At 38.0% G+C, this 23,898-nt stretch overlaps 1 protein-coding gene across 1 annotated transcript in view; it reads left to right on the forward strand.

The window, feature by feature from the left end:
* Positions 1 to 23,898, forward strand: part of LOC122807736 — an 875,912-nt gene that overhangs the window by 619,284 nt on the left and 232,730 nt on the right. Inside the window, exon 5 of the mRNA XM_044078718.1 lies at positions 21,851 to 22,013. Within this exon, the coding sequence (XP_043934653.1) occupies positions 21,851 to 22,013 (163 nt within the window). The remainder of the gene's footprint in view (positions 1 to 21,850; positions 22,014 to 23,898) is intronic.

Here is a 23,898-nt window from a genome sequence, read left to right on the forward strand (position 1 = left end):
AGAATTCTCTTAGAAACATGTGTGTCTCCATGTCCTATTTATGTCAGAAGCAAAATTTAAGTTTTTTGATCTAGAAGTTCTGATGCTGTTTGTTTTGTGGATATGCAAAATGTTCAGCAAAACAGAGGACAGGGATGCCTTGTACACCAAGCAAAGATCACCTCTCAGAAATCTGTATGATACCGAGTAACGAGAGAGAGAACTCTGAGACAGTCAGCAAAGGGCACCATGTTTACTCCCTGTATCCTTACTGTAAGGAAACTTTGTGGGCATTCCAAATGCTGCATGTGCCTGTTCAAGTACATAGTGCAGGGGGCATTATACACTTGATGGGTCTGATGAGGGCCAAGTAAATAGAATGTCTTCTCTGAACATAGATGACATGCCCTTACTTATAAGTTGAGTAACATAAAAGGATTTTCTTACTCCCTTATACACACATTGGTTGAAGGCTAGATTATTATTTACATGCGTTCCCAGATCCCTGACTAGTGAATCAACTTTTATGGGTGTTTTATTGATGACTTAATTACCTGGGGTGATGACTTCCCAAATGGTACAATAATGCATTTCTATAAAGGAGGGAAATCAGATGAGCAGAGGGAGATGGAGAGAGAGGGAATGTGATGGAGTGAAATTAATGGAGATGAAAGTCAGAATGTGGAAAGTAACGGCAACTAAAGTGAAGTAAGAGCACAAAGTAAAGGTTTCAGGAAATGAGATAGTAGGTTCATGGTCATAAGTTGTTACTAGGCTATGATCACTAGTGCCCTTACAAGCCTAGTCATACATTCCAAACCATTTGAGGTCCAAGTATCATACGAGGTGTAGCATGTTAGTAGGCAGGTAGCTAAGTATTTATAGGTGGTGTTAATTAGGATAACACTTTTCTTATTGACGGCTTCTGCTCATAAAGGATATGTGAGCCAGACCAGGTGTAAATTTACAATTTCCCATTCAATTGTATAGGTTTTGTTTGAATACATCAGAGATGAAGTCTGTTTACATGGATGGGGAGCCAATTTCACAGTGTGGGGATCCTACGAGATACATATCTATCACTCCAGCACATTCTGTTTATGTCACAAGCGAAGGTCAGATCCTTCTATCTAGTGTTTCTGGTGCTGTTAGTTTTGTGTATGTATGCAAAAGATCCATCAGGGCTCGAACTGAGGAAGCCCTATAAACCAGGCAAAGATCCCTTCTCAGCAGTCTGTAGGAGACTGAATACAGAGACAGAGCCTTTAGGCAGTCAGTATAGGGCAGGATATTCATGCCCTGAATTCTCCTGGTAAGAAACCTTTGTGAGTATTCCAACTGTTGCAAGTGTATGGTTAGATACATGCAAAGGGGGCATTGTATTCAATGGCTGGTATGATACGGGCCATGTACAGTGGTACTATAACTTCCTTGGACTTAGATGCCATCCCCTTTGCTATAAGTTGGGTAACAAGGGATGATTTTCTTATTATCTTAGCTACATGATATTCAAAGGCCAGATTGCAATCTACATAAGTTCCCAGATGCCTAACTACTGGGTTGACTCTTAGGGGCATTATGTTGATAGAGTAATTAATTTTTATTGCCAGCTTCCCAAAGGGCACTATAATGCATTTTTTTGGCATTGAGTTTTAGGCCATGGCTTTGGCACTGAACATTTGTCTGTGTTAAACCCAGTTGCAAGATGTTTGTGTCTTGGGGGGAATTTATAATAGCTCCTAGTTTGCAATCATCTACAAACTTCATAAGCCAGAGGCCTTTAACATTAGCCTTGAATTCTTGGAAGTAGATGCCAAACAGGTGCAGGCCCAGCAGGGAGCCCTTGGAAGTTCCACTGGTGAATTCTTGGAAGTAGATGCCAAACAGGTGCAGGCCAAGCAGGGAGCTCTTGGAAGTTCCACTGGTGAATGGTCTCTTGGTGGAGGTGGTCTCACTGTTCCTGACTTTTTGGGCCCTGTCTGTGAGGCACCCAGCAATCCAGAGAGTTATATCAGGTTTTACGCCAAGCTTAGACAGCTTGCCAACAATGCCTGAGTCGAATATTGTATCAAATGCCTTAGCCAGGTCTAGATACACTGTATGCCCCGTTTTACCCTTGTCCATTGCCTTGGTAACTCTCTCAAAGTCTACCAGGTTAAATAGGCATGACTCTCCCTTAACAAAGCCAAACTGGGATGGGTCCAGTGTCTGTAGGTTGTCAATTCCCTTATTTATCATTTCTATGATAATTCATTCCATGGCTTTGCATGTTAGGCTTGTTAGACTGATGGGTCTGTAGTTTCTTGGGTCAGTTGATAGTCTGCCCTTGTAGAGTAGAATGAGTGTTGCAGTCCTCCATTTTCTTAGAATGTAGCCTGTTTCAAGGCTGTAGTTGAACAGTGCCTCAAGTGGCCATGATAGGTCATGTTTTAGACTATTCAGAAGGCAACTAGGGATGGTGTCAGGACTCATGGAAGCAGTATTTTAGGCCTTAGTGAGTGCTGCCAGTACCTAGTCCCTGCTGATAGCTGGGGGGGGGGGTCATGTTGGAGGTAGTATGAGTTGAATTTATCAACCATTAGATTTGCTGTGTCACCCTTATCAGTGTAGGTGATACCATTCACTAACAGTTCAGCATACTGTTGTGTGTTACCACTATGGGTCTAGACTTAACTGAAGCAGGCCTTCTGATTGTCCTTAGCCTGAAAATCTGTCCTGACCTCATAGTTGGGCTTGTTGGACTTTGATTAGATCTCTTAGTTTCTTGTTTAGTTGTATATTGAACACTTGCTTTTAAGGGAGTTGCAAGTTGCTTTTCCTGATGTTGGCCATGAGTTTTCTTCTTTTAATTTATACAATGTTTAGGTGAGGATTCCACCAGCAGGGTTTGTTTTTAGTGCTTGCTTCAGATTTATTTTTGGTAAGTACAGCAGCCTCTATGCAGCCTTTCACATGTTTGTAAAGTAACTCTATGAATAATTCTGCATAGGTATCTTTGGTCTCGGTGTTGGGGGAGCCTTGAAGTTTGACAAACTGCCACATAATAGGATGTAGTTCACTTTTGAATTGTTCCTGTTACAGGTTTACTTGATTTTTTTGGGTTGGTTTTTAGTTCAAATGAGACAGCTTTGTGATCTGATCTCACTAATGAGGATTTTACATGGAGGGATGGGGCTGTGGGAGAAGCAATGCTCACCTATATTGTTGAGTACCAGATCCAGTATGTTTGATCCTCTGGTTGGAGTGTGCATTATCTGTTCAAAGGTATTTGTGTCAATAAAGTCCAGGAAGCATTGTGCCTGCAAGTTTGGGGTAGTATACATTTCCCAGCATATAGAAGGGTAGTTAAAGTCACCCATGAATACTGTGTTGGTCAGATGCTGACAGCCTTTAGTAGGTTTAGGTAAGAGTCATGAGAATCTAGGGGCATAGATGGTGACCTGTAGTTAGATATGAGATGGTGAGGGACCTTACCTATGGTAACTTGCATGTGGATGAAATCCATGGTATCATACTGTTTATGCAACCTGGAGGTGTGTTTGCTGCTAACATAGATTGAAAGACCTTCACCTTTGTCCCCAGTCTGTTGGTCTAAATGTGTGGAAGGCACTGCAGCCTTGCACTTCTGGAGTACTTTCTATGCCTTTATATCAAGCCTTGTTTATGGCACAGATGTTTACAATCTCCAGAGTGAGGAGGGCTTGAAGGGTGTGGAGCTTTTTATTTAGGCTCCGAATATTGTGCAGTGACACCTTAAGGTTACCTGTAGACTTTTTCACTATACTGGTAGTTTTGTTTGTTTGGCATAGCCTAACAAAGGCTATAAAGGTATGGGTAAAGTTTTAGCCAATATCCAAAAGCCTAGGGAGGACAGGTGCAACCCATTCTTGGCAAAGCAACATGGTCTTTTGACCATGTTTTCCATGCTGACAGACATTGCATCCCCCTGGAACGACATCAGAGTTTATTTTCATACTATGGCATCATCCTTGTTGAAGGTAGAATGCTGCTCAATGCAAGGCTTATATCTATCTGTGACACATATTCTGAGATTCATTATGTCTGTTTTCATATAGTCCAGTGAGGTATGTCTCAGGTCATTTACATCCACATAGACTATAACAGAATCATATTGGTACCTGGGGTGCAGTAACTTGAGTGCGTGTGTGATATTGCAGGTCCTGGCTCCATATAGATAACTAATTGTTATCTTCTCCTTGTCCAACCTGGTGAGTGGGACATCTGTGTATCACAAAATACAGTCCCCAATGACAAGGGTATTAGGTAAAGTGTATGCTTGCCTTATAGGTTTGCACTTGGGGACCATTAGTTGTAGGCCTATTTGAGATTTTTGGTGTTGCTTTTGGTTTGTGCTTTAGTGATTGCTGAGGTGCAGTGCTGCCACCAACTAGCTTTGGAGGTATTTGAGATTTGGGAAGGTTCATTTTAATCGCCTCAGCATAAGAAAAGCCGTGCGTGTCGTGAATGGTATGTATGATGGATGTAGTGTGGGTATTCCTGACAATGTCGTTAGTATGAAAGATTTTTGCCTCCAAAGAAATTATATATTTACAACCCTCCCATAAAATGTTATTTTCTTTAATGATTAATAGGTTGTCTGAGAACATGAGAAAATTGCTACATTTCCTTAGGATGCACATGTCTATCAAGCTGGCAGCAGAGATATTCAGAAACTGCATATCCATGTTGTCTGATCCTGGTTTTAATAGGGGTCTCCTAGGGTAGTTTCTGGGGTTAAGGGCAGGATGTTATATAATGCTAGGTTTTGGTAGTGCTGTTCGATGCACAAGCAAGCTGCTCTAAGTTTATTTCAGCACAATGCCACTCTGTTTAACAGGTTTTGGATCTAATCCTAACTTTATAGGTAAATTTTACTGTCTAGGCATTTGATTAAAGGCACTGATAAATGTTGCAGTCCAGTGGAAAGCTCCACACAGAGAAAAAAAGCTTGAAAACTGACTTCTATGTCCTTTAGCCAATAAATAACCACACTTTTGAGTTTCCTCCAGTGCTTCCCAACTTGAAGACCCAGGTAAACAACTTCTGCCACAAGATGTCTGAGTCTGGAATATGTTAATGTAAAAGCACAGCAAAAGCACCTCTTAAGTGCAGATTAAACAACAAACAACTACCAAACAACTAACTCCCTGGCAAATTCACCCCTCTGCAAGGATATCTGGAGGCACACAGATTAAAAGTCAACAAACAGAGAAATTACATTTTTGCCAGCAAATTAAATACGTGCTTTAAAAATTCTGAAAACAACAGTGATCACTGTATAAAGCAAATACAAGTGCAGTTAATCAATAATATATTCTTATCTTAGCTCAGATTGCTCTGGATGCTGTTGAAACACAGGAATAGCATTGCAGAGGTCTTTGTAATGAGAGAGGTATGGAGGCAGGGACATGTGGAAGAGTTAGAAAGATTTTTAGTGGAAAACAAATGCTGTGACTGTATCAAATTATTTTTAGTTTGGAGGGTAACATACTTCTCAACTGTCCAGATTTTTGCAGAATGTCCAGATTTTTGCCTCATATTTTGGCGTACTTTTCTGGCAAATAGTTGAGGACTGAGTCATTAAATAATGACAAACATTTGAGTTTAAGACTCCATATCTTTCAGCAAATTGATGCTAATGCAAAACCTATTATTCTAACAACTTACAAAGCAATATATAGATTAGTACTAAGCTAACTGCCCTTAGGAGCCATTTTAAGCCTAGCCAATTATCCCTTGTGAGACTCAAACACTGCACCTTGTGTTTGTAAGGCAAACACCTTAACCATCAGGCCACCTTCCCTATTTGTAACATTTTGGACAGTTGAGAAGTATGTTACTATTTGTCCCCCCATCATTTTAGGCTTTGCCCAGATTTATTTCTCTAAGATGTTGAGAGGTATGGAGGGTAAATATTCCCACAGTTTTGGTATGATGAATGAGAAGTCATGATTTGTACATTCAACCTTACTTTGAGAGGGGAGAAGTATGATTCCAATGCAAGGGAGACACTGGAGGCACTGGAGATTGTAGGTTATGAAACTAGAAGCAAGACAGTTTACTAAGGTTGAGACAGAGTCTTCATTAATTAGCTTGACTAGAAGATTGCTAGGTAGTAACTGTGGCCTCTATTTTACATGGACAACTTGCCAAAGCTGAGAAGGAATCTCAGTTAATTAGTTTGAGTAAAAGACTGCCAATTAGTAAGAGTGTCATCAGTTATACAGGGAAAATTTTAGCTTTAGCCAAAGTGTGACAGTGGTGTTCCCACTTAGGAAAGAGGGTTATGAGGCTATAAATTGAATTCGATAATATTTCCAGAGATAAGTTATTTTTTGAGGCAGGTGAGATTACTAGTAAACAATACCCTAATTATGCATGATGAATACCTTTTCAAAAAGCATGTCTTCCTTGTGAGGAAAGGAAGTCAGATGTTTAGGAAGTTTTGCTGACCACTGAGCCAGGCTCTGAGGTAGTGGTAATGCTCAGTTAATTCAGCTGGGGTATGGCTATTGTACAGATTTAGAGGAATAGCCTTATGTTTTTCTTCAAATGCTGAGCTGAATATTTTTTTAAGTCTGAGTAGGCAGTGCATTTGTTTGTAGCCAGATAGACAGATGATTAAGATCATTGTAAAGATCATATTTGACAGGAGTAGTGAATGGGGTAACTCTACTGATTGCCATTTCACTATCATACATTATGACTGGGATATGCAGAGGTTCAGAGGGGAATTTTTTTAAAAGATGGTCGGAGTGGGAGGACAGATCCCTGCTGTACTTCTTTCTAAATGTAGCAGTAGATAAAGATTATGATACAGTTGTGACTTTGATAGATGGTTGAGCTAAGATGTTTTGAAAACACCCAAGAGCTTTGGTCCTAATTGCAATAACACTTAGCCTAAAAACTATACCATGGCATAAAGGATAAAGAGTTTAGTTAGTTGAAAAATGTAGTACATGTTATGTTTTCTTTGTCCCTGCTGGTCAGTATGCCATCTGTAAGGATGCATAACGTGGTCATTGAAAGACATCCAGGTTAAAAGTCATGCTGTTCCCTAGTTATCAAGGAGTAGGTGTGCAGGTACATTGGAAGCTGAAGGTATGCCATTTTTACGGGTTCCTATCAGTTCATCGAAACTTTAGCAGTTCGAACACCATATGTTCGAACTGTGAAGTTCGAAAACTGATTACCGTGAAGCTGTGGAACACCAAATTCTTTCCCAGGGAAAGAATTTGGTTAGCCATTTCTGCAGCTTTGCTATTTTCAGCACTGTGGTGGAAAGTTACGGGTCAGGTTCAGGTAAGTGTGCGATTGTGCGAATGTTAGGCATAGGGCACGGGTTAGGTGAGTTAGGGTTAGGGAGCAGGTGAGGTGGGTGTGCGATAGTGACAGACCTTAGGGTTAGGGTTTGGGTTAAGGTAAGTGAATAGATAGTAGTGTATGTACAGTTTAGTGTACGGTTAGATGTAGGATTTTAAGTGTATGTGTGTGGATTGCTGTTTTTTTTTGGTGTGCTTGTGTTGTGTGTGTGTGTGTTTCTTGGAACAGCAATTTTTTTCCTTGGGAAAAAAAAAATCGCTGTTCTAAGCCTTCGATGATTTTGCACTTCAAGGTTAGAAGTTCAAACATATGGTGTTCAAACTTCTACCGTTTCGTCGAAGTGATATAGACCCCATTTTTACAAGGTATTTACTTAGGAAAAGGAAAACTAGAATGAGTGTAAAGTCTTGTGATGAGCATGGTTTAGCAGTCTTTGGAACAAGGGTAACATAAGCTTGTTTTCAGGCAAAAGGCATGATGTTATTACAAAAGTAGATTGAAAATATATTGCAAGGGTTGTATTAGGTGCATCTAATATGAAACAAAAATGATCCACCCGCTGGCAAAGGGTCTTCTTAATATAAGAAAAGTAGAAGGAAGAAGAAGAGTAAAGTGGGCGGTTCAAGGAGTGGGTTAGAAGGAACCAAATGTAGGAGAAATATTAAAAATATACAAAGAAGATAGCTGGAGTAAGGTTGTTAAGTCAAATATGTACATAACTATCTGTGGCATTGAGAGTGGCCAATAATAGGGCTGACTACTTTCTAGGAAATTTAGGTAAGTGCAACTGGGAAATTTGCGGATTTTGTAGGTAGGCAACCTTGAGATACCTTTCCAATTTTTGGTTGGATTACAAAGTGTAATGAACTTGTCTTTGTTTTCAGTGTGTTAGTTTATTTTCCAGTTTTCCCTGGATAAGTCTAATTTTCACAAGGACTTTTAGTTCTTTAGTAATCTGTTATTTTTGATTCGATTTGTATAATCTGGAGGTAATTGAGAAATGCTTTTATTGACAGGAGTGTATTTTTTCTTCTAGATGAGATGTAGCTAAAGAGGGGGCCTGAGCATTGATAAATAACTGATGAATCAGTTTGTTCTAGGTCTTGCTTTAGTCTGACTATGTTATTGATATGTTTTTATATATCCTTATATTTTTACTGAGTTTGTTCCTGTTGTTATATTTGTTTTGTTTTTGCTGTAAAAAGCTTTCACTTTTTTACTTTATTTATTTTAGTATATTATTTTGATTTTTATTTTTAGTATTTAAATTATTATTAATTTAATCTATCTTCCTTTTGTAAATGATCATTCTTATCATACGAGCCTGAGTATCGAAATATTGAGCAGTGATACGCACCTTTTCTTCTGTGTTGATCTGCATGATAATAAATGTACTTTTACTTTGTTTAGGTGGTATCATGATAGGTTGGATGGGAAGGTAAAAGCTCTAGGTGAAGGGTCACTTAATGAAGGAGCAAGTGTATCAGTAAAGGAAATGTGGCTTGGGGTGATTGTAATGGACAGGCTGGGCAGAGAGTGGTTGCTGGTTTTAACATTGGGTCTAGTAGGGATGGCAATCATTTGCTTTAGACATGGTATAAAAGAAAGTTTGCATGTCTTTATGCCACGGTACCAAAATGTTAATATTAAAATCTCCTAGGCTACATAGGATGAGAGGTACTGACAAGTTCCATGATGAGGTTTTTGAATTTGTCAAAGAAGAATGGGGAAGGTTTGTATGCAAATGTTAGGATGGTTGTGAAGGGCTATATATCTACATCTCAACTAGCAACCACTTAGGAGCATGTTCTTTGAGATTATTAACTTATGAAATTCTATACAGTTGCAGGTTGTTTTTGCAAATGAGGAGGGTGCCATCATCATTTTACAATGAAGCTGTAAAACTACCTGAAGAATTGGAAGCTAAGATTTGTGGTGTCTTCCTTGACCCAAAACTCTGTAATAGCAAGGTCAGGTGAGTGTGTACTCACAAACGGATGTATTTGTTCTCATTTATTTTTGATTATAACAGTGTTGATAAATGGAAAGTTAAACTGTTGAGCAGTAACACTAATTAGCTGGATAGATAGAGGCTGATAAACAGGACCTGTATTAAACTCAACATTGTTTCCAAGCAGTTGGATGAGAATAGCAGGAATGAGTCTGACAAGAAAAAATGGATATTTGTTGAGATTATTAGAGGCAGGATGCATTTTTTGTGAGGCAGTGGAAGCAGAGTTAAGAGATGTAAGTGGTTGATAAACAGTAAGGCCAGAGGTTGAGAGGCTCTTAGGTGATGTGGTCTGCTGTGTGGCAGGTACACTTTGATATGGTGTGGAAGAATGTTTTAAGTTTTACTTTGAAGACAGGGAAGAGGACTGTAGTTCTTTTAGATGGAGAGGGAGATCCTATAGTTTATTAGCAAAGATAGAGAAACACTAGTGGAGCAGTGGAGCTTGGTTTGTAGATGTTGCATTGTGGCATTGTTTGGTAGAGGCATCTGAGGTTATAGTGTGTGTGTGTGTGTGTGTGTGTGTGTGTGTGTGTGTGTGTGTGTGTGTGTGTGTGTGTGTGTGTGTGTGTGTGTGTGTGTGCGTGTGTGTGTGTGTGTGTGTGTGTGTGTGTGTGTGTGTGTGTGTGTGTGTGTGTGTGTGTGTGTGTGTGTGTGTTTGGCATGTTTGGCTGACAGTGGTAGGAATGAGTTAGGCTAGAAAAGTTTGAAGATGAGTGAGCCTGCTAGTAAGTCTAATCTTTACTGCACTGGGAGACATTTGGCTTTTTTGAGGGTGAGGCAGTAGTGCTCATGGGAGGGTGAGTTAGTGATAAATTCATAGGTGTGTACTAGACTAACAACTTCTAGGGACATTTTAAGCCTAGCCATGCATCCCAAATTTCTGACAAGTTGTGGTACCCTTGATAAGTGTAGGCAGTGTTTTGTGAGTTGAAATATTTACAAGCAGAGGTCTGAGAAATGAACTATTTACAGGATGCCTGTGTCCATTAGAGACATACGTGCCAAAGCACAGATAAATTTCCTGTTTCCTATCCAGTTGTCCAAGTTACACTTGAATTGGGTTAGGGAGGAACTCTGCTTCACATGGATGGGGAGCATGTTCCAGAGAAGAGCTAATCTCTGGGGTACATATCTGCGTCTCTCCAGCAGGTCCTAATTATATTACAGGCAAGGATTAAGTCATTTGAATGGGTAATTATGGTGCTGTTTGTTTTACAGATATGCAGGTCCATCAGGCTAGGATCTAACAATGCCTGATATGCTAGGCATAGATCATCCCTCAACAGCCTGTAGAAGATAGAATATAGCAGCAGGACTTTGAAGTGGTCTGCAGAGCACATATTCATTTGTCCTGTATTCTTTTAATAAGGAACTTCTGTGGACATTCCAAATGTTGGATGTGCTTGATACCAAAGTGGGTTTTGTACTCAATAATAGGTTTGATAAATGCTGAATACAGTGTTACATTGACCTCCTTGGACCTAGATGCCATACTTTTACTGCATAAGATAGAATGATTTCTTCACTATGGTAGCATCTGATGGTCAAAGACTAGATTACTATCTATGTATGTCCCCAAGTCCCTGACTGCTGGGTTGACTCTTACGGGTGTGTTGTCAATATGACAGCTACCAAGGGCAGATGACTTCCTAAAGGACACTATTGTGCATTTCTTGGCATATAGTTTTAGTTGATGGCTCTGACATAAGTTATTTGTCTTGTGTCAGTCCTTCCTGGAGAACATTAGTATTGGCAGGGGATTCTATGACTGTTCCTAGTTTGCAACCATGATGAAATGATAGGTTTTGTTTTCAGAAGTCTGTATTGTGGACAAGATTTTCCTAGAGGTCGTGGCTATTGTGGGCAATCCATTTTTGAGTTGGACCAGGAGGACTCTTTTGTCTACACCTGCCCTGGATGCGTTGGATGGGAAAGGTGAGATGTCACTAGCCCAGAAGAAAAGTGAGTCGGCTTTTGCTCTTGATTTCTCAATATGGGTATGGAATGTTATTGACTGCTCTAGCCATAAACGAAAGTGTACAAGAGTTGGTTGTTTTCATTGGTGTGCCACAAAAGGTAGTAATATTGAGTGACACTGGTGATTTTTTTAGGATTTGTGGTGGTGCCAAATAGCATGATTTTTGCTTTGGTAAGTAGTAGTTTATGGTCAATGAGACAGGAATTTTTGCAGCTGTCTTTTGATTGTAGAGTGGTTGTGGCTGGACTTAATGATCATCATCTATGCCAAGAAGAATAGAAAAAACACCTTTGAACGCAGTTTACTGATAAAGGTTGAGTGCTTTCTTCCCCACTCAAAGGGACTTCCTCAGAACAATTTTAACACAAACATCCAACCCCTTTTATACTCCACCCCAATTACATAATTACATAAACTGTTAAACCATCTGATAGCCATTAAATGGACAAGTAATGATACTGAAAAACAAATACACATTTAAAAACAGATAAAAAAATATTAAATGTTACAATGTAAATGCAGTAAACTTCATGAATAAGATATATAATGTTCACATAAATATGAATGTTAACTATAAATAACTACTTTTTTAAATGAGGTAGATGTTTAATGCAAATGTTTAGACAAAGGGGATATCCTAGTAACATGCTGGCAGTTATTTCCTCAGAGATTAAAAATAAGTGAGAAATGGGGGTATATAAGCCCATTGTAGATTATAGTGATAATGCCCGGACATGGTATGCAACATCAGCGGACATTACTAATAGAATAAGTATAGGTATCAGTTTTATTTTAACTTATAATAGTGAGGCCAGTATTATTTCTGACATTATCCACAATAATTGGGAAATATTACAATTTGATGAAAATATTTTACAAAAAGTTGGCACAAGCCCTAGAATTACTTACAGGAAGGATAGATCCCTCAAGAAAATTTTAGAAACTAGTATAGAAAAAGCCAGTTTTAACAGGCCTATGGGCAATTTTAGGTGTAATGCTTGTATTTATTGTTCTTTTATTCTTGAAACAGGGAAAGAGTTTAAATTTAATGGGAGAACAATACACATCAATGGGCATTACAATTGCAGTTCTGTTAATGTGGTATGCATGGTGAAGTGTCAGGACTGTCTGGTATTTTATATTGGGAAGACATGCAGGAAATTTAAAATGAGAATAGGTGAGCACTTAGGTGACATAAGAAATAACAGAATCACCAGCCCATTGTTCAAACATACACAATCAAACAATGGACATGTTTTTAGGTTTATGGTGTTTCAACAGTTACAAAACGATGTGCAAGGAAGAATTTTAGATATAGGTTCATAGGTTCATAGGTAGGTACTAGGCTATTTGCCTGAGGGCATTTTTAAGCCTAGCCAGAATGTTTCGGCTTTTGCCACCCCATTGATTAATTAAGTGAGCCTCTGTCAAGCAGAGCCAATGAAGTGATCCCAGGGGTGTATTTTCTGTTACCCATCCATTCGTCAAGGCTTCTCTTGAAGAGTGTTAGTGAGGGGCTCTGCCTAATGTAGTTAGGAATTTTGTTCCAAAGCATGGGGAGTCTCTGTGACAGGAATCTATCTCTCCAGCATGTTCTATTTATTGTTGTGGTGAGGTTTAGCTCACTAGAGCACATGGCTCGCAGTGACTTCAATTTCTTTAGGTGGAGCATGTCCATCAGTTCTGAGTTGGACATGGCTTTGTAAGTCAGGCAGAGATCACTTCTGAGTAAGCGATATGCCACTGAGTACAGCTGGAGTTTTACACCTTGACATCATGGAATTAAAATGGCAATTGTGTTTTAATGCTTCCCAGTATCCTGGAATTAATGAAATGGTATCCATTTCAAGTGTTTTAAAGTTGAATCATATATTAGGCTGAAATTGGGAGTTGCTGGCACTTTAGTGTTGTTTTTCTTATGTTTTTTCATATGTTTTTTCATGTGTATTGTTTGCATGTATTTTTAATATGAATTAAATATGAATTTTATATATATATATTCATAGTTATTTATAGTTAACATTCATATTTATGTGAACATTATATATCTTATTCATGAAGTTTACTGCATTTACATTGTAACATTTAATGTTTTTTATCTGTTTTTAAATGTGTATTCATTTTTCAATATCATTACTTGTTCATTTAATGGCTATCAGATGGTTTAACAGTTTATGCAATTATGCAATTGGGGTGGAGTATAAAAGGGATTGGATGTTTGTGTTAAAATTGTTCTGAGGAAGTCCCTTTGAGTGGGGAAGAAAGCGCTCAACCTTTATCAATGAACTGTGTTAGAAGGTGTTTTCTATTCTTCCTGGCGTGGATTATTTGGTTTAACGATTCTACTTTTATGATCATCATCTAATCGGCATAGAGTCATAGAGAAAGAAGGTCATAAGGTAAATTATTAATGAAAATAGAGACAAGAAGAGAGAAGAAGAGAAGCTAGGATAGAACACTGGGGTACTTCTGGTGAAAGAGGTGTAGTCTGAGAGAAGGAAGAGCTTAATTTAACCTCAGAGAATCTGTTTGGCAAGAACTCTTGGAACCACATGATGGATGTGTTTCTAATGTCAATGTCTTGAAATGACAGAAGGAGGAGGAGGGGATTAGGCCAAATACTTTTGTAAGGTCAATGAATACTGCTCCTATTAAGTTACCTTTGTCCATGTTAAGGATAATGTTGTCAGTTTGGCACCAAAATGCTATCATTGTAGTATAACCTGACTAGAATACATGTTGTTTCAGGGTATGTAGATGGTATTGCTGAATGTAGTTTGAAAGTTGGATATACATGATTTTTTTCTTGCATCTTGCCAAGAGTGGGTAGGATGAAAATAGGATTAAAGTATGATGTGCTTTGCCCCACACACATGAACATGTTCAGTGAGTGCTGAGTTATTGTACTGAGTTTTTACATTCTGGTTTCTCTAAAAAGTGACCCATATCCATTTGAACTTTTGTAATAACATGTTCTGTCGCACACCATCTATGCCTCTTTGATCATAATTGAAGAAGAATGGAGATCCTCAAATAAATTAGTAAAATATGTATCTAACTTGTATTTACCATGTTGAATTTTTGGCTTGGGTTGGTGACTGACTGCATCAGTATGGTGGGAGAATGAGAGATGAGCTAAATTCTGAGTGAGCATGCACCTTACAAGTCCTGCAATAATTATTAATAATCATTATTTCTGAGGGGTAATAGTTTATTAAATTTGGTGGGTATAAAAGTTTAGTGGTGTATGGAGCACTATGATTATGCCCAACCCCCAAATGGGAAAAATACAAGCTTGTTAAATACCCTTCTGATGTCAGAAAGGTGCTTCACAAGGATTTGTGAAGTATCCCTAAGCACTTTTAAGATAAGGTCTCATGGTGGGGACTAACAGCAGACAGTGATGGTAAACGAACAGTAGCAGACAGTAAAACAATTTTAAAAGGTGTTACATTCTTGACTCTGATGCACTTACAAACACAAAGTGTGGCAGACAAATTCTAAAGCAGTTTATTCTTAGAGGGACACAATTTCAGCTTGCTATCTGACATTAGTGTTTTGCCATCTTTCAAAAGCTTTGAAAGATGGTGAAACATTTTCTGCACTCCTAAACTTTTTTTCTTTCTCCTATTTTTCTTTAACTGGTAGTACATGGAAGAGATAAAATTATAACCTGCTATCATCACTTGTAACCCTTATTATGTACTGTCAACACTGATGCCAAGATTCACCTTGTGGGCTTCAATCTCAAAGTGATTTTCTTGATATCTGTGTCTCAAATGCATAATATGTTGCATATAATCCTCTATATCATTCCTCTCTTTGTATCTTGCATGATAGTGTGTATGATACTTGTGTGTTTTTTGTTTAGCATAGTCATCTGAATAATGCAAATTAAATTGTGCATTTATGCTGAGACTGACAAATATTTGGGAAATGCTTCTTATATTAATAGGTTCATAGCTATTTACTAGATTAACAACCACAATGGTCTTTTTAAGCCTAGCCATGCATCCCAAATCTCTGACAAGTTCTGGTACTGTTGATAAGTGTAAGCAGGGGCTTGGGAGATGAAACATTTACAAGCAGGGGGTTGGGAGATGAACCATTTACAGGGTGCCTGTGTCCATTTGAGACATAGGTGCCAAACCATGAATGCATTTCCTGTTCCCAATTCAATTTTCCAAGTTACACTTGAATTGGGTTAGGAAGAAACTCTGCATGTTCCAGAGAAGAGTTTGTCTCTGGGATACATACCTGTCTCTACAACAGGTCCTATTTATATCATCATGGGGTTGGGAAGGTGGCCTAATGGTTAAGGTGTTTGCCTTACAAACACAAGGTATAGGGTTTGAATCTCACAGGGGATAATTGGCTAGGTTTAAAATGGCTCGCAAGGACAGTTAGTACTAACTGAAAGGCAAGGTTTAAATAATTAAAATGGATAATTTTGGTGCTGTCCATTTTTTGGATATACAGGAGGTCCATCAGAGCAGAGTCTGACAATGCCTTGTATGTCAGGCATAGAGTGGACCTCAACAGCCTGTAGGAGACAGAATACAGGGATAGGGACTTGAGGCGGTTTTCAGAGGACATGTAACTTATGCCCTGTATTCTTTTAGTAAGGAATCGCTGTGGACATTCCAATTGTCGGATATACATGGTTAGATACATACCAAAGAGGGCATTGTACTCAATATTATGTGTGATGAATGCTGAATATAGTGGAACAATGACTTTCTTGGGTCTAGATGCCTTGCCTTTATTTATAAGTTTCACATAGAATAATTTTCTCACTACTGTAGATTTATGATAGACAAAGGCTAGATTACTGTCTATGTTTGTCCCCAAGTCCCTGACTACTGGGTCATCTTGTCGGGGTGTGTTGTCAATGTGATAGCTACCAGGGATGGATGACTTCCCATAGGATGCTATTATGCATTTCTTGGCATTTAGTTTTAGACCATGGTTCTTGCACCTGTGTCAGCCCTTTCTGGAGAACATCTGTGTTGGTGTCAATTTAATAACAGCTGCTAATCTGCAATTATCTGCAAATTTAGTCAGCCAGAAGCCATTGACTTTGGCCTTGACTTCAAAGAAGTAAATGTCAAAAAGGAATGGTCCCAGAACCAATCCCTGAGGAAATCTGCTTGTAACTGGCCTCTTTGTAGAGGTGGGCTCCATAATTCTAACTATTTGGAGCCTGTCTGTGAGCCAGCAGGATATCCACTGGGTGACATAAGGGTTTGTACCCAACCTTTTAAGTTCACAATAATGCCCAAGTGGGCAGTGTGAACCATTTGGCCCTTATCCATTAGAAGTTCATCAGGTTGAGTAGGCATGATCTGCCCTTGATGAAACCAAATTGGGTTGGGTCCAGCGTTTGGAGGTTTCCTATGTCATTATCGATCATTTCCATGATAATTCTTTCCATGGTTTTGCATATGAAACTAGTGAGACTTATGACTCTGTAGTTTCCAGAGTCTGTACATGGCCCACCTTCATGCATAGAGATGATTGTTGCCATTCTCCATTCATAAGGCCTGATTGATCATGTTTCATGCTATTTAGGAGACATCCTCGGATGTTGTCTGGGTCCATTGATGCAGTGTTCTTGGCATTAGAAAGTCCATTAAAGACCTGCTCCCTAATGATAGGGGGGTTATATTTGATGGTATTTCCTGATGGAAGGTTGATGAGTAGAAAGGGGTGAATTTGTCTGCCAGGAGGTTTGCTATATCTTCTGTCTCAGTATTGATGGATCCATTTACAATGAGCTCTGTACACAATTGTATATTGCGTTTGAGGCTGTGGACATAGCTAAGGAATGCCTTATGGCTGCCCTTGGCCTAGGAGTTCAAATTTACATCAAATCTGGCTCTGGTAGACTTTATGTGTCCTCTTGAGTTGTTTGTTTAGTTCCATGAGAGTGCTTTTATCTTGCTGGGTGGTGCACCTCCTAATTTTTCGCTACTATTTTCTTCCTCGTGTTATACAACCTATTTATTTTGTGATACCACCAGGGTGGATTGTTTCTTGAGTTAGTTTTGTACTTCTTCCTGATTGGTACAGCTGCCTCTATCCAGCTATCAACATGCTTGCATAGGGTTTCTGTGAAAAGTTCTGCACAGGCAGCAGTGTTCTCAGGGTTTATAGGGGCTTGAAATGTTGCCATGTTATCACTTAATTGTAGGAAGTTAGCGTTAGAGAAGTTCCTGAATATTCCAGGGTTAGCTGGGGTTCCAGGTTTTATTTTTACTTCAAAGGAAACTGTTTTATATGATCTCACCAGAGAAGACATTACAATAGGGGGTGTGCAGCACTCTCCCATATTAGTGTGGACCAGATCCAGTATGGTTGCACCCCTTGTTGGTGTTTTGACAATCTGGTCCAGGGAGTTTGTGTTTACAAAATTTAGAAATCTCTGTGCCTGTACATTTAGTTTTGTATATGATTCCCAGTTAATAGTGGGGAAATTAAGTTCACCAATAAATATGGTACTGGGTTGGATAGTGAATGTTTTCAATAAATTTAAATACATGTTATGGGTTTCCTGGGTGATAGAGCTTGCAAGGAAGTGGTATTGAATTTTACCTATGGTGATTTGAATGTGGAGAAGCTCAAGTGTATTGTCCTGTTTGACCAACCTTGAGGTGTATTTACTTTTGGTGTAAATTGAGCATCTCCACCTTCAGTCCTTGTCTATATAGTAGCTGGTTTGAATGTGTGGAAGGCATTATAACCTTGCACTGTTGGTGTGCTCTCTGTGGCTTTAAACCACAAATTATATTTATTTATAGTTGGTTATGATGTGCATTTCCTGATGTGCCTGCTTTTAATTACAAGTGTGCACTCTAACTGAAGGGTAAAATAAGTGAAACTGGCATTAGCTCTTGAAACTTGCTTTCAGATATACCATTGCTTCATTTCGGTTCACTTGCTCCTTGAAGCAGAAGACAGTTTTGAGTTTCTTCTAACCTGAGATAGAGTTTACTCAGCCTGCCTGCTGAATAAGATAGTTTAGTAATTTCCAAATATTTCTTGTATGGGGAAAGTCAGGAAATGACTGGTTCAATGGCTTACAGGGGAAAAATGCCTGTTTCATTTTTCACTGCTAATTTTCTGGATGACTTAGGAAGCTTGTGTTTCAAGTTGACTAAAACAAGGTTCTGAACATGAAAATGAGAAATTGTTATAAAAATATTTGCCATCTTTTTCAAAGAACAAAAGAATATATATATATATATATATATATATATATATATATATATATATATATATATATATATATATTAATGAAACCAAAAGGAGCAACTAGGCTGATGCAGAGTCACAAGTAGAAATGAAAGGCAAAATCCTCAGGTTAAAATCCAAATGAAAGGCAAAATCCTCAGGTTAAAATCCAACTTTAATTCCACTGCAGGTCAGATAAGCGCTTTCACTCATTCATTTGAGCTTCATCAGATCATGTAACAAAGACCTTCAAGTACATAGGCTACATTTATACAGTTAAAACATCTCCTATTGGCTGCTTCTTGTTGCATATTCATGAGTTAATCTAAGCTTAAAGATATATGCACATATAAACATACTGAGATGTATAAAATGAATATAAAAAACATATAAAAAACTCTCCATGAACACTCAAGATGCTCTAATAAATATGTATATATATGTCAAAAGAAATCTATTTCAAGGGGTAAAAACATATATGTGCCATCATTTATTATAAAATCTACAAACATTCCTCCGTTTGTTTAACATAGGTTTAATGGAGGCTTGTGTTTCAAGTTGACTAAAACAAGGTTCTGAACATGAAAATGAGAAATTGTTATAAAAATAGTTGCCATCTTTTTCAAAGAACAAAAGAATATATATATATATATATATATATATATATATATATATATATATGTATATATATATATATGTTCACTGCTGCCTCCTGGGATCCAAGTCAGTGCTGAAAGTTCAATAACTCTCTTAACATCAGCAGTGCATTTGCTATGATGACTGATGTGATCACGTCTAGCTGCCCTATGGTTTCTTCTCAGAACTACACATCATTTAGGTTATTTGACTTGTGTTACACATGATCTGGATTCAAAGTATTGCACATCATTTAACACTAAAATTATCCTAGCAGCTTTCACTGATGATCTAAATCTTTACTACTCACTACCTAATTCAGACCTCCAGAAACTACTATCCACTATAGACACCTTTCTAACTTTCTCGAATTACAAACTAAACCTAAAAAAAACAAATATCTTCCCTATTAACTCCCTCTGTCAGCTTCCCACATACTCCTTAGCAGCTGGTATTAAAACTAACCATTCATTAAAATATCTAGGAATATCCTTCCACCAAGATCCTAAACAATCATATACAAATAACATTATTAATTTCTGGTCAAACATGCAACATCATATTGGCAGATGGACAAAACGTCAACTTCCATTCCTGGCTAAAATAGCCACAATCAAAATTACTCTTCTACACAGATTTCTATACATATTTAATGCCTCCAATACCATTATCAACCTAAAACTCTTCAAAGCCATTCACTTCACAATTTCCAAATTTATTTGAGTCCCCAAATTAGTTAGAATCAGTTGTAATAAATTGACCTACCATAAAGGCTATGAAGGGTTAGGGCCGCCAAACTTTAAACCCTACTATGATATCATAAACTGTAATAGACTAATAACAATAGCCGACCACACCCCTTCACCACAACAATGGTCTCCAACCTGGGTCAGACTATTACACAACTATATCAAAACACTCTCCATAAACCCCAGAGCCCTCCCTTTCCTTTACAACAAAAATTAAAAAAATCTTAAAGTACACCCAGTCATTAAACATAAAATGACTATCATACAAAGGATGTTCAAATCATTAAACCTACATTATGCATTCACTTCTGTACAATCAATCAACTTTAACCCCAATCTCAAAATGAATAACAACATGATTAACCTAAATAATTACCCCCTCCACAAGAAACTAACCATCTCTGATATATTGCCCTTCAAGAACAATACTACCACTGAAATGAGAACACAATTAAAGCTCCCTAAAAGCTATACAATCATTTTAAGGCAAATTCGAGATCTTAGCCAATACATCATAGACAATCCTGATATCAATGCAAATGGCATTCATACCTTTAAAAACATATGGAACCTCCTATCCTCAAACAAAAAATGTTATCTAACTCTTACAAACTTATTCTGTCAATCAAAATGCAAAAAGAAGTTATTTATTCTAGTTACCAGAAGGAAATCGATCCTTTAACCGCAAACAAATATCTCAAGTAATCCAGCTTACCTCCAAACTTATTCCCCTTAAAAACTTAAACATACACAGATCATGATACTTCATAATGTGTATCTCACTCCAGTCATTATAAATAAAATATACCCAACCTTTCTGTCCCTATTGTGATAATCACAAGGCTGATCTACTCTACATCTTCTGGAGCTGCAAGTGCACCTACAAGCTATGGTGCTCACTTAGAGTCCAACTAGAAAAAATGGGCTATGAAAAGTCCACCTTATCTTGGAAACTAGCTCTCCTACATATCACCCCCACAGGCCTGATTAAACTACAAACACGTATATTAATAACACTAGTTTCTTTACTTAAATACTACATTACATTACATTAGAAGGATAGAGCATCACTCACATGGGAGGGTTCAAACAATTAGCTACCAAACACCTACTAGCTCACAAATATTTAACCTACACTGAGAAATCCCACACTCACTTTACAGCATTTTGAAAATCCCTTTTTGAACATATTCTAGCTTGGAGTTGGTATATATATCAATGATGAAATTTTGTCATATGTGTAAATAGTTCTTACTGTTTTGCATTTATATTTTATTATTCGACAATGCATTCTCTGGTCATATTACTACCTCTCTATTAATATTGTTACGTTTTACTGTATCTGTTTTCACAAACAAAAAGGAAATAAAAAGTTTTTTTACAAAGTATTGCACATCAATCACCATAGCTATCTTCAGAACTATTTCTAGAATAAAGGCAGTGCACTGGTAATTTGTCTACCTGAGTGCCATCTGATGGCAAGTGCGCAAAATGTAGAAGCCAACACAAAAAAAGTAATCTTTACGATTAGCAGAGACCTTTTCCATTTACACTGATCTTGTTTTTTTTTTTCAAAGTATTGTGTAGCAAAGTCTGTTAAAATTGTAACTACCCCTATGCCAAACTCGAAAAAGATACAATCTCCTAAATTTTGTTTGTTTGTGTCTTTCGGCTTTTCCCAGTTAGGGGTCGCCACTGCAGAACTCCGGTCTGCTAATGATTGGCAGTAGAGGTTTATGTGCTGGCTTGCCGGGCCTAACGCACAACCTTCAATGAAGGAATGCCCGTTCATGCATGTCGCCACACAGAAGACGCTCTAACTGAGAATCGAACGGGCAACGTCTAACTGTGAGGCGACAACGCTACCGCAGCACCACCAATAACTTGCTCATATATATTTTTGTGTTTCTGTTTTAGAATGAAGACAATGTTGGTCACTTGTCCAGTGAAGAGCAAGAATGCCTTCAGTACTTATCTGACACAATCACGCAGCTAGAAATGGAACTGAACACTGAAGACATTTGTGATAGTGCAGACCTGGACAACAATGAAATAAATTATGATGGAAGCAGAGAAACAGGTAAACTTTGCCGAAAAAGGCCATTTGAGTGCTATTAATCAATTTTTCAATTTCCATTTGAAATGTTATTTTTCTTGTAGAAGCACATAGAGTAACTGTGTGCCATTCTAGAAGCAAGTATTAAAAATGGAGCTTTTAAAGAAAAAATTTCATGAGCTATACTCCACGTTGTAGAACAGATAGTGCAAAACTGCATTAAATGCATTACATTATGCAGTGAATATGTTGTCTAGAAACAGTATTGTCTCTTACTTCCTGTACTGATGCCACATTTCCATCACTTTTATTACTGCTGACATAAGCAAAACAGATCTCGTGGTGGTCAGACTTTGTATGTAAATCATGGGATGTTGTATAAACATAAATTACAGGAAATGTCATTCTCCCATTATTCTCATGTTACCTTTACCTACCAAATTAATAATAACTAATCTCATTTATATGTAACAGGTTCATAGGCAAACACTAGCAATCAGACTTCAGACTATTCCACACACAGCCAATAATCAGGCAGTGGCCAAAGGTGAGAATCAAGCCCTATACCTTTCATCTGTGAGGTAGAAATAGTAACCATTATGCCAACCTCCACTCCCAATGTATTACTTAGTTAATATTGTAATATTCATACTACACCCTTTCCTCATTTCATACATTATACTGTCTAGCTTCCATAGTGTGCAAAAATGTGATAAACACAGTTGTAGGTTTCTCATGCCACTACATTTTCAGCCAGTATACATCCTTTGCCTGGCTTATTTCATCAACAGGAAAAAAACTTAAAAAACTGCCTCTCTAAAATATTTCTACTCACTCAAAAGTGTCTCAACATGCTGAGAAGCAAATACTTTCAGTGTAATGTCCCTAAATTGTTAAATCTACATCACAAGCATTTACCATATTAATTTAGTACCAAGGACAGTGATGAGCATAATAACTGTCATATTTGCTCTAAAACAATGATAGCTACCAAAATGAGTGATATGTGAAAATCTTCTCACATTCAAATAATGAACTTGACCCATACGTTTTCACATAGTGTTGTGTCTTACTTTGGAATACTGGATAGGTTCCCCTCCTGTTCTCACAAATTTATACAGTGTACAAGAAAAAAGATCTGAAAGAATCTGCTTTATTTGCTTGAGTTTTAGCTGCTTGCAGATCACAATCTCATAGACAGAAGCTCATCTGTCTGCCGGCTCACATGGGCTGCCGGTCCCACACAGATTTGACTATGAGAGAGTGGAGCTAATGACTACTGCCTGAACACGTAGCTGAGTAAAGGAAGAGCAGTAGCTGTGGGAAAGGAATGGAAGGGGCTGGGAATTTATCCGTTAGTTTAGAGCATGACTAAGTATTCAAACTTAGAGTTAGGGAGCAGAGTTTGGGATTAGGTATGGGAGTAATTAGGTAAATTGCAGGTACAGAGAAGAAGATGGAATTTAGGGTTAGGGAGTAATCAGGAATTTAGGATTAAGGAACAATTGAGGAATTTAGTTTAGGGAATCAGAAGGGAATTTAGGGTTATGGAATGATTGCAGACTATAAGATTAGGGAGTGATCAGAGTATTTAGGTTAAGGAGTAAGAGGAATGTTTAGGTTTAGGGTTAAGACCAAGGTTTATGGCTACAGTTATGGACCAAATAAAAGTTATAGGGTTAAAATTCAGTTTCTAGTACAGACATAGTTTACTAGAATCAGGTTGTGGGGTGGCTATGTAATTTATTATGATCAGGGTTGGGGGAGGTATGGCATTTGCCATTTTGAACAAATGAACAAACAAGTCATTTACAGATTAATAATATGTGAACACTTGTGTGTCATCCCCACTCTGGGCCAGTAATCAAGGATCCTGAATCCTCACCAGTGATACAGAGAGGGATGTTCA

Source organism: Protopterus annectens, chromosome 7.part1 (assembly GCF_019279795.1).
Source record: "Protopterus annectens isolate FY-2018-M chromosome 7.part1, PAN1.0, whole genome shotgun sequence".
Lineage (NCBI taxonomy): Eukaryota > Metazoa > Chordata > Ceratodontiformes > Protopteridae > Protopterus > Protopterus annectens.